Source organism: Akebia trifoliata, chromosome 8 (genome assembly GCF_017979445.1).
Source record: "Akebia trifoliata isolate Shusen 1 chromosome 8, ASM1797944v1, whole genome shotgun sequence".
Taxonomy (NCBI): Eukaryota; Viridiplantae; Streptophyta; class Magnoliopsida; order Ranunculales; family Lardizabalaceae; genus Akebia; species Akebia trifoliata.
Window position 1 is genome coordinate 51,998,884 of NC_141382.1, and position 12,249 is coordinate 52,011,132.

Sequence of the window (12,249 nt, forward strand, 5' to 3'; positions counted from 1 at the left end):
GTAACAACGTGCCCACATGAGACTTTGGTCTAGTCCATAATTGAAGTAGGGCCCAAAAATCATATAAAAAAGAATGGGCTAATTCAGAAAAGCCCATATGCAGGCCCACAAAACTCAGACATTTTTTGAGTGAGGTCCCCCATAATACTTGGCTATGAATGAATGTATTTGAAGATTTGTTTACCAACAAAACCTAATAATCAATTCAAAGCAAGTCTGTCTCTCTTATCCTTTGTCCTTGCCCCTAAAGCCAAACTCACTCATTATACAAACATGATTGAATTAAAATTTAAAATTATTGAAGAAGAAGAATCTAAACTAAGGAAATTAAAATCAAACCTTCCTGCTTGCAACTGCACTAACAGTAGCTAGGCTCTGCCTGAAAATTTTAGAAACACTGGATCCTCTCTACAACCTCAAGAGGCCACTTTTTCTTTTTTTCTTTTTTGACTATCTTTCTGTCAATTATTTACCTTTCTAACCATTATATACGACAAGAAGCCTACACTTCAATAACTCCCAAATCAGCAAATTGTACCATAAATGATAAAATAAAACTCTGGTTCCTTTATGCGAAGTTTCAATATATAGATACTATTGAGGAAAGTATGGCAGAAGGCAGATATGAATGAGATAAGAACGTACCAGTCCATGAAAGGAGATTTTCTTCAACTTTCATTCATTTAATCATTTCTTTTTCGCTATACAAAGCAGCAGATTGGATTAAATTTGAACAAAAAAATAATAAAAAACCAGACCCAATTCTAGATTAAACTGATCTCTAATTAAGCTAAAAGACAGCTTTTGGCTGTGATTATTGGAATTTAATTTATTCTTTCTCCATCTCTGGTTTTCTCTTCTTTACCAAGTTGTTGCTTTGTTTTGATCTGATTTGTTCAACGAGCAAGAGTAGGGAAACAGCTTTCAGATCGAGAGAGCGAAGGACGACGAACATTGGATTCATTACTCAGAGGACTACTTGGAGTCGATCTATGTACTCTAGGAGAATCCAAGCTTCTTCTCAAGAGGTGTCTCATGGCGGAGATCAGATGTCCAGTTGGATTCGTTGGAGGACTCGAAGATCTGAAGTTCTTGCAGAAGTTGATGTGCTGATTTAAAGCTTCTTCGCTGCTGATTAGACTCTCAGATCTGAAAAGTTCGTCTTTGACAGCCTCAGCACAGAGGCCACAGATCCATTTTCCTTGATATCTCTCACGAATTCGTTCGATGTACGCTGGTGTGCACTCCTCAGTTAATCCACAGCAATCGCATTTTGCGAATTCGACTTCCATCTGCGCAGAAGTGATTTTAGTTGCTGTTGATTGAGATTCCGAATCAGAAATCACCATTGAATCGCTCATAACCGTAGACGACGTTGCTGAAGCGTTGGAAATCGAAAGAAATCCTAAACAAATTCGTTAAACTGGTCTTTAACAGAAAACCTAAACAAAATCTCCGTTTCTTATTTTAAACTAAAAATCTAAAACTTTTGATTTAGATGAAATAGCATGTTTTCAAAAAAAAAAAAAAACAAATTACCTCTTTTTACCGTATTTTTCGCAGAACGTCTCTAACGGTATCAAATTCCGAATCCCTAGAAGCACCCGAATCAATCAGATCTCTTTCCCCTTCTCTTTATCTCTCCTTCTCCCACTCTCCTTCAACTTTCTCCTCCTCAAGGAACTCAAGCTCGCAGATCAGAGACATTTCAGGTCCTCCGATTCAATCTTCTTTTCCTCTCTCTCTCTCTCTCTCTCTCTCTCTCTCTCTCTCTCTCTCTCTCTCTCTCTCTCTCTCTTGCTGCAAATCGATTCAATCAAATCCAACTGATAAAAATCCAAGAAATCTATATCTTCGGAGATGAACTCTCATCGATTTTTCTCATCTGAAACTCTGTAACTCTGTAAGAAAGATTTATTCCCTTTTTTTGTAACGTGGGGAGATGCCCCAATCATTGGCGGTTTGGAAGCATAGTAATTGAATCCACGTGGCCAGTCTGCGCTGGCATTCAGTGCTGGCAACGAACATGCCAGCTATTTCCATTATTATCATCTTTTGCGAGTCATCTAAGCCAACTACTTTGGGTATGATTCGCCGGTTATCACCCCGTTATGTTGCTCCCATTAACCAATAGATTCTCGCCACCTGTAATTCATTCAACGTGTACGGACCGTTTCTCCGTTTTTCCAGCGCCTCCATTAAATCAATTAAGGAAAGAACTAAACTTTTCTTACTAACTTAGTAAGATTTTAAGGATTACTAAGGGTGGTTTTGCTCAAATGAACTACGGCATTAGCAATCCAACAACACAGCCCTCTAGATTTCATGGAAAAACTCAGATTAAAAAAATATATTTTAACCTTGATCCAAGTTTTTTAAAATGATAGCCTCTGAAAATGGATGGCTATCGAACTTCCACTTTACTCCCAAATTTAAAATTGAAATTCAATGGTGAAATATATATATTTTTGGATTTTTTTTAAGATTCATAAAAAAAGAAAAAAAATTTCCTCTAAAACCTTTAAACAATAGATCATGACTTTGGATGCCACAAGTTGAGTCTAAGGACCCTTAGTAAGGGTGAAATCTTTACTAATAAGGCTAGTTAGACTCTCAAGATGATTTGGTGCATCTAGAAACACCTTAATATATTAAGTTTACTAATGTCTCAAGGAATTACATTGGATAAGCTTAAATGGGTGGAACCATGGTATTCTTGTAGTGGGGGAAAATTATACTTGCTCAATAAGGTTGAAGAACATGAAGATGAGTGGTTTTGTGGTGAAAATTATGATTTTTTTTATGTCATCGGTGGTGTGGGGGCAATTGCCAAATAAAAGAATTCTAATCAATCCAAAAACTTGAATGAGATAGGGGAAACTATCAAAAGTTTGTGGGGGCAAACTCAAAATATATTAACTTCTTAAGAGGATTGTAGATATGTAATTTTTAATTTAAAAGATCACCTCTACGTGGATTTAGAATCGTCACTATTCTTTTTGTAAAAAGATATGAATGGTCACCAAGAATGTATTTTTTAGAAAAAAGTTGTTGTTTTGGCAATGTATTGACTTTCATATTGATTAGGACATCAATCCACCTAAAATCTAAGAGTTCGTTTAGAGAGAGGGGAAGGTGTTAGACACCCCTTTCTCTCTATCAAAAGATGGTAATCTTTACAACATGGTCATTTAAAGAAAATTGGAAGAGCAACGATTTTATTTTCTTATAAGACTTTTGATGTCGGCTTGAATTAAAAAGGTCATCTCATTGAAAGAAAATATCCTATCATGTCTTGCCTTAAACTCACATAATTTTGAAAAAATATAGGCTTTGTGACATGGGCCCATTTTCATGGAATGAAAAGGGCCCAATTATCAATAACCTCGAAATGATTTTTTCATAGTGTGTGCAAATTATGGATGGAGATTAATAATGGTAAGATTTTATTTTTAAAAATGAATTTCAACCCCTACACTTTCGACCGAACCGAAGTCTAACCTACCAAAGATAAGGGAGGGTTGGCATTACATCTTAGAGGATTTTCTAAAAATGAAATTAAAGAAGTGATAGAGGGGGAGTAAAAAAGGGAAATGGAGATGAGAGATAATGAGAATTTACTTAAATTAAAATCCTATTATAAACCCACCTTAAGGTTTCAACTTTCTTTCTTCTTCTTCTCATTTTCCTTCTCCTTTCTTCTTTTTCTTAGGTTTTTATGTGCTTAATAAAATTATAAAAGTCTTTCTTAAAGGAAAAAAAAAAAGAGAGAGAGAATTAAGTAAAGCTTAAAGAGAGTTTTTTTTTTTTTAGAATTTCTTAGTCTTGAGAGTATTAGAAATCGAGATAAATGACTTAAGAAAGGAGATTCAAATATAGGTTTTTTGAGAAGGAGACAAGGTTTTATAGGTTTTGAGGAAAGCTTTAGGGGGTTAGAAATGTCAAAAATCAAAAATTAAAAATTAAAAGACAATAGCCTGAGGTGTAAGCATTGGAGGATCGTTATTTTAGGGTTGGGGAGGGGTATTTGTGGAAGGTGGTGGAAATGGTCATTCTTGACCTAAGGAGTTAGATCTTTCAACGGATATGAGTTGAGTGTTAGGTGAGGTTAAGGGGTATGATGTTTAGTTAAAAAAATGAGTTGTGTAAAATATTAGATGGTTCGATTTTGAAAGGGTTAAAGAGGTAGTGACAAGTATCCCAAGAGTGTGTGTTAGGTGAGTTGATCATGGAGAAGGGGTGTAGGTTGGTTACTTTTTTTATGGAATAATGGGGGTAAGTTATGATATGGGTGTAGGTTGAGGGGTGAATTTGTTAACTTTTTAAGGATGATGATGGGGTTGGTTAGAAGAATTTGAGAGGTGAAAAGTGGTGGTGACAAATGTCTCCCTTGATGATCAAGGGTTGCATGGATCTTGATTGGTATTGATTATAGGTATAGATATAGGTAAGGGTATGGACTGTAGGTTTGAGCTTGATTGGGTTGGATTTTTGACTTGATGAGGATTTAATTCTTAGGATTGGCTTAAGTTTAGGGTTTGGGTTAAAGTTGGGTTGCATGGGATTATGGTTAGGTTAATGCATTGTTTAAGGTTAGACTTATTTTAAAATGAGGTTAAAACGATTTTAAAGGGTTGAACATTGGCGGGCCTTAAGTGGGTTTAGGACGTTTTCGAGTTCGGGATTAGAAGGGTGAGAGGTGAAGAAGGTGAGGAAGGGCTTGTGAGGTTTTATTGTGAGTCCATGAGACCCTTAGGGTCTTAAGACCTTTTGATTTGATTGAAAAGTTGATTTTTGACAATATGGACATTTTAAGTCCGTTGGTGTATTTTATTAAAAAAATGATTTTTTTAGACCCTTTTGAGTGGAGGCCTGTTCAAATTGGGGTGCTTATAAGGATAATGTAACTTATTTAAAATTGTGGGGGCAAACTCATAACATATTAAATTCTCAAGAGGATAATGTAAATTTTTTTTTTTTTTTTTTTATGTGGAGGAAAGTGCCCCCACTATAAATCCTCTCATGCAGGCTTAAGACAATTTTGGTTGTTCTAAACTAGTAGTAAACAGGCGAGCTTTAACCAATCTTAAACCCTTACAAGGGGTTAAATCAAATAGTAGATTAAGCCCAAAGCCCTTCCCTGGCGGCTTCAAGATGATTTGACATTAAAAAAAATACATCTTTCAAAGTCATTTTGATATTCTTATATTTGAAAAAAGGTTTAGAATTTGATATTCTTTATTAAACTATACATTTAATATTAAATAATATATAGTAAATTTTATATAAGATGGAATTTGTTTTAGATCTTGGCCCTACACGTGGAAGTTTTCAAGCAAGATTGAAAAAGTAGAGGGAGTACATCCTAGCTTGACACAATATTGTGGTACCTGCGAAGATAGCCGACTCGGCACAACTACATCGACCTAGTAACCTGCTAGAATGTTGGATTAGATACTTAAGGAAAGTATTCTTCAAATTGAATTAGGAAAATATCCCAAGAATCTTGGAGTGATTGAGCATATCAAGCACGTTATAGCTTCCAACCTCACAAAAACTTTTCCTTATCAAACCCGAAGGTCCAAGAGAAGAAAAAGGAAAAGAAATAGAATCTCTTTCATTAAGCAAAGGAGTGACGTGTCCATATGCAGCGATTAAGAAAATGAGTTAGCCTATAAAAAAGGGGAAAAAAACCATGGAGAAAGGATTTTTGGGTGGTGGTTTGACTTTATAACCATGACTTCATGTTATTCTCGTACTAACTTAAGCATCGAAAGATATTTGACAAGCACCACATCGGTGCTTCAATTCGACAAAAAGAAGAGAATTCATCCTTGAAGTTAGTGTTGACGTGTTCAAGGTACATTAAAGAAAATACCTTTACAAATCTAAATAAGTTGGATGTTCTTAAGCCTTAGTCCGACCTGGATATAATGCACTAGAAAATTTTGAGTTTTATGATACCTTCATGGGCTCAAGATCAAGGCCTTAAACCTTAATTTTTCGGATGGATTGGACCAGAGTAGTTGGCCTTGAAGCATAATTGACTTTCTCAATGTTGTAGATCCATGAAAAGTTGAAAAACACTTTTCTTACTAAGATAGTAATGAATGTCTTCAGTCCGCACCACCTTATGGCATCAAAAAACATGATCGGTGTCACTCATTTATAAATTATATAAAAACTTTCAAAAAATATATTTTTTTAAAGATAACTCTCACTTTTAAATTTAAATCTGAGAGCTTGGTAGCCGTCCATTTTCAAGTAGGATCAGGTAAAAAAACTACTACTACTTTTCATTAAAATGAGTTTTTTCATGAAATCCAGAGGGATGTGATAATCCATATGGGACAAACGACTGAAATTTACTAAGTTAGTCAGAATAGCCTTACTCAATGAAATCCATGTTATTAATCATGGTATCTTGAGTGCGCAGGATGCGTAGTGCGCACGCCTCTATTCCAACGTGGAATATACTTGGTATAGGCTGACACGATAATGGAGCAGTCGCAATCGATTGGTGTTGCTGATCCACGTAAGGGAAATACAGTACGTCTGTTTGTCAAACAAACGTATTAATGACACCTAACAGAAGAGACAAAGACAAGTATTGGTGTACCATCCGCCACGTGCCTTTCCATTTGACCCAAGTACTCTCACGATTTAAAGCTGGATTGCTTTGTTACATAACAAAAACGTCCTTTTATTAAAGTTTGTATGGGACCCACATATAAGTTGTTTATGTGAAAAAAATAAATTAATTCACTTAAATGTGAATGCTCATCAAATTTAAAATTAGGCATGATTCACATGTCTGCAATTTTTCTAAAATTTGTAAAAAATAATTGACTTAAAATGACATATTCCAACCAATCGCTTTGTTGCATAAACATAATAATAATAAAAATAATGCGCTATCAAGCAGACAAACTCTATTATCTCTTTTTATGTTCGATTGAAAGATATTTTACTATCTATTTTTTCATAATCAAGTATCCTTGTAGATAACGAATCAAGCCTGTATATGGGCTTTGTCCAATTTATAGACCATAGTCTTATTCAAAGATTAGTCCCAAGGCGTGTAATGACCACACATCACACGCACCAGTTAAACAAGGGTGCATCATCAAGAGTGGCCCCTAAGTAATTAATGCTTATGCTGAAAGCTACTCTACAATCCATCCCCCTTATGTTAGAGATTGTTTCAATCGTCGTAAGTGACAATTGTACCATTTACACTACTAGAAATAACTAAAAAATTATATCACATAAATGACATTTGTTTTATCTAAAGATAATGAAGACTTTTAAGTGAGAAAATTCAAGAAAAGTTTATACATGAAAAAAAGGCTAAATTTTTTTGATAATATTCACTTAAAATCTGACAAGGATAAATATGACAAAATATGCAAATAGGAACATAAACAAATTAGATCATTCATTTTAGATTTGATATTGTATTATTTATATTATAAATTAAGTGCTCATTAATTTTTATAGGTACCCTATAGGCATGAGACCAATGTTATATACCATGCTCAAGTCTCAATGTCTGCTTCATATTTCACAATGTGTAAATAAAAGCACACCACCATGGTGGATGAATCCAATTTGAATCGTAACCGTAGGGGAGTCTTCACTTTTATTATGATAACTAGAGTTCAGCGTGCCTTTGGCACAAGCATCCCTTTTGAGGTAGAAGGGGTAAAGTCCAAAAAATAATAAAGACGGAGAGGTATTAAAGGGGTTTGGACATCATCTTTTAGATTAAAAAAGTTAAAAAAGAAATATAATAAAGTTATAAAAAGTACTATTGAAAAAGGAGTAAAAAGAAGAAAGATTGTAAAATTGGAGAGGTATTATTACAAAAGAGAACATAAGAAAAAAATGGAAGACAACAAAATTGAAATGATGAAAATAAAAGATAATAAAATAAGCAAGGTGTACCCTACAAAATTGTACTTAATGAGATTTTTATCCCTTCTAAAAAGATAAAATTATAATGAAATGAGCCTTACAGTTGTGTTTTATTATATAAATTGTTCCCATGACACGTTCCTTGAGATATCTATTATCTGGATGTGCTTCACTATAAATGAGAATTAACTCTTTGGTCCTGCTCTATTCTAACAATGGTCTTCTTCTCCAACGAAGTTGTTCCACTAGGATATAGAAGTGTTGTTTATCAATGGTACTCTAAGGGTCAAGTTAATTAAAAAAGAGGAAGGCAACATGAAGAAGAAAAGTTGCAGGGAAAAATTAACCTCAAGGTGAACCCTCTACATTTTGGAAATATTTCAAATACCCCTTATATTGTTAAATTTATGGCATGCCCTATGAACAATCATCTTTCATGTACCAAATAGAAATAACTTAGATGCTAGTCTTCAACTTGTATATTCAAACTCTTGATTTTTTTTTTTTTTTTTTTGTCATCAAAACTAATCATCTTCAATCTTATAAGTAGAAAATGATGGAATTTTAGATAGAAAATAAAAAAGATCTTCTACAATGGGTTAAGATGGGGTTAGAAAACGATGAACTAAACGTAGGGTTGAAAAAATTTACCACTAGAGTTTGGTGACGGCGGATTTTGGGAGAAAAATCAAGGATTTGACTATAGAGATTGACAATAAGAGTATTTGGGCATTTAACCTTAGCGTATATCTAAGACTAAGGTCAATGGGCATGTCATTACTTTGAAAACACGATTAAGTCTCAAATATTCAAAAAGGGTATGCCTAAATGACTTGTGTTTTAGAGAACTTCTATTGCCACACCAATTTTTTTATTACATAAAACACATTAACCACTAAAATTATATTATACAACAAATAAAACTAAAGAAACACCACAAACTTCTTATTTCATAGTCTTCTTTTTGGGTTTTTTTAGAAAATTATGTTAAATTTCTCATATAAAGAGAGGGAGAGAGAAAGAATGATGCTCCATCCTCTTCAACGACCTAGATTAAAAAAAATTCTCTCCAAAGATGGCATCATCAAACCTTTGTCACCCAAAATTCATGCTCACGTTAAATCCAAACTAAACAATTCTCCAAAATGGAGAATAAAGAGTATTAGAGAGATAGAGAGAGAGAGATAGAGAATTCAATCCTAGTATAACTCATTATATGAGAGTTCAATTTATTTTTCTATAACATAATTACAAAAAATTTGGTGAAAAACGAAGAATGTGATTGGATTTAATCTAGTGAAAGGAGAAGACATTTTATCTTCTATGAAGCACAAAGAAATGGGATTGTTGCCTACATTAATTCTAAACAAATTCTTTTAAGTTAAAAGTTTGGTATTTTATAAGTAAAAGTTTGTGAATTATTAGAAGTTTCTTACTTTTCACGCACACAAGCATATGAGATTTCTCCCTTCCCTTATAGTATGGAAAATGCTTAATTCAAGAGTCGAGATAATCAGACTATCCACGTGGCACACTCAATCGACTCTCGTAAAATAACAAGTTTATAACCATAAATCCATATGCCTTGAGATACACATTTGATGCGAAAATGCAGTCTACAGTTCCAAACATGTCACATCATGAGAGTCAATTGAGTGTGCCACGGGGTATTAAGATTATCACAATTCTAAATTGAATTCCTCCTACTCTGCTGATGTGGCATTATGCTAAGAGCCGTTAATTTTCTTCTTTGTATCCAGAAGGAAAAAAAACTATGGTTCTCTGTATATTGCCAGCTCGATGCAGTGTCGAGCTCAATGTCGAAGGAAGTCAATTTATAATGACTCGGTATAGTATTTCTCCTTCCCCGATTGTTTGGGAGTCAACATAGATTGGTGGGCCCGAGATAACAGATGCGCTGTGGTTTGGATGGCCTAGATCAGTCAAATATGATTGGTTAAGATCATCTATAAGAGTGAGATAGCCTTACCTCTCTCTAATAATTTCTGGCAGTGAACATATAGTTCGTTTGACTCTAACATGTATAATCAACCAAATGCTACTAACTTGGTCTTATCTCAAACTCTATATATGTTGCTAGCTTGGAGCCTTTTTGACTTCTGATTATTTTGTACTATTTAAAATAAATTAATCTACCAACTAAGACCTAATATGTTGTTTAGGACATTTGTAATTTTATTTGGAGGGTATTTTTTTTTTTTTTTATATCATTGTAATTTAAAGAGGCAATTCAAATCATTTTATTGCAGCCAATCACGTCTACCCATTAATCTTTTGCTTAAATCATTGTAAATTATTCCAAAGTCAAAAGAGTGGGATTAGATTGCAGAAATAAAGGATTTCTAATCATCCAAGGATGTGTTGATTAGTCCATTTGTCTATTAGGTATCTGGTTATATATATATATATTTGATATTTTTACTTAAATGAAAATATTTTTGATTTTGTAATAAAAAATAGACTAACTTGAAAAATCTCTTGTTGAAAACTTAAAAATCATACTTTTTAATGATAATAAAAATTTAAACTTAATAGTTACCACTATCACACTTTCTAATAAAAAGACGCATAAAATGTCAATTTGATAGTTTTTTTTTTTTGAGTTTAATACCATGATCTAGGTTCAAAACTTTGCATTCACCTACTAATTACTAATCACGTTTGTCTATAAGAAGAGTAGTTTCAATATGATTTGGTTGTTACGAGCACCGTTTTTATATTTTCATAATTTATATAAATTATACTTTTAAATATTTTATTTTTGTTTTTGTTTTTGTTTATGATAATTTTGTATCCCTATAGACAACGGATTGGCTCAATATTTGGGTTTTGCCCAATCCATAAATCATGGTCTCTTCCAAGGACTAATCCTAGGGTATGTGCAATGCGCACATTTTAGGTATCTCATGATACTTAAAATGATAAAGTGTTGCTTTATTTATCATATAAGAGTATTTTAATCATTTCATAAAAATTAATTAGTAAACATTATTTTATCACACAAGAATCTCAGTAGGGGTGTCAATGGTTTGGTTCCTAAGGAACTTAGAACTAGAACCACTATTTTTAATTCAATTTTGGGTCCAATTTCAAAATAAATAGAACTGAAACTAGAATCGGAACCACCAATAAATACGAGTATTCATTGATTCCAGTTATTAAGAATCAAATGAGAAAAAAATTATTGCAAATCATTATAAAATATTTATCTCTATAAAAATAATAATATATTAGCTTAGTTATAATTTATTATATTAAAGATACAAATTAATGATATATTTTTTTTAAATAAAAATTTATCTCAGTTAAAAGTATAATATTTTTAGAAGATATAGCTTATTTTAAGCTCTAATCGATAATTTATTTGAAAAATTGAAGAATTTTATATAAAATGCATTAATTTTGATATATAAAAGAATTCCTTAAATCATCTATAGTATGAAAAGAAATGGTAAAATAAATCGATTCCAAGTACTCGCAAGTACCCATTGAATAAAACCTAACGATTCTGATTCTTATTAGTTCAATTCCATTTTAGAAAAACTCTAACGGGTTCCAATAAAAAGGGAATAGTAATCGAGGTTTTCATTTTTAGTTTTGATTCCGATTCGGTTTCAGTTAAATGAGTACTCATTGACACCCCTAAATCTCAATTTCTTCATGCAAAATAATATTTCTCTAGTTTAGTTACCAAACGAAAATTAATTTACATATATTTCCTAACTTTTTTGTTCCAAGGATTATGTTTCTCATATTTTCACACAAAAGTTTGCATTGGTAATATTACCAAACAGGTTAAGCCAAACACTTGTTACAATTCCTCTAGTGGGTTAGGCACACGTTACGGGTTCAATTCCCCTCTTGGGTTTTTCTCATGATTTAACTGGGGGATCATGGCAATGGGTTGTTGTGGTAATCCTCCCTGAGATTAGTCGTGGTGCACGCAAGCTGCCCGGACACTCAGTTAGCTAAAAAAAAAAAAAGAGGCACAAAATTTGGTGTTCCATATTAATTTCCAAGGTATATGTCATATATGTAACAAATGTCCGTAGGTTCAGAGGAGAATCCTGCACTGGGCCTTGATGATGGTCCAGATAGAGAGAGTGCTTATTATGCCACGTGTAGAGCAAACAATAAGTACAACATGTTGATAATCTCCAGAAAGTGTCCCGATACGGACACTCTTAACAAGTTTTCCGCATCTTATAGAAATCCCTACTTATCAGCCTTTAAGATGGTATTTTCGTAAATATTAGAAAATATAAGGGTATTTAAATAGTTAATCAATAAATAATGTTGATGGGTTAGAGA

The 12,249-nt window shown here is 33.1% G+C and overlaps 1 protein-coding gene across 6 annotated transcripts; it reads right to left on the bottom strand.

The window, feature by feature from the left end:
- Positions 1 to 648: 648 nt before the first annotated feature.
- On the bottom strand, positions 649 to 1,920 carry LOC147397709 (uncharacterized). Of its 6 annotated transcripts, none has more exons than XM_086449593.1 (2): positions 1,550 to 1,920; positions 649 to 1,292 (listed from the first exon to the last, which is right to left on the bottom strand). In XM_086449593.1, exon 2 carries the CDS (start codon positions 1,290 to 1,292, stop codon positions 897 to 899), a length of 396 nt encoding a protein of 131 aa, XP_086305719.1. In that variant the 5' UTR covers positions 1,550 to 1,920; the 3' UTR covers positions 649 to 896. The 6 variants fall into 6 exon arrangements, with proteins under 6 accessions (XP_086305719.1, XP_086305717.1, XP_086305716.1 ...); XM_086449591.1 differs by having other exon boundaries at positions 649 to 1,378; XM_086449590.1 differs by having other exon boundaries at positions 649 to 1,405; positions 1,550 to 1,919.
- Positions 1,921 to 12,249: the final 10,329 nt, after the last annotated feature.

Coding starts and splice junctions, on each gene's coding strand:
- LOC147397709 (XM_086449591.1), bottom strand. CDS start 1,361: ATGAGCGATTCAATGGTGATTTCTGATTCGGAATCTCAATCAACAGCA.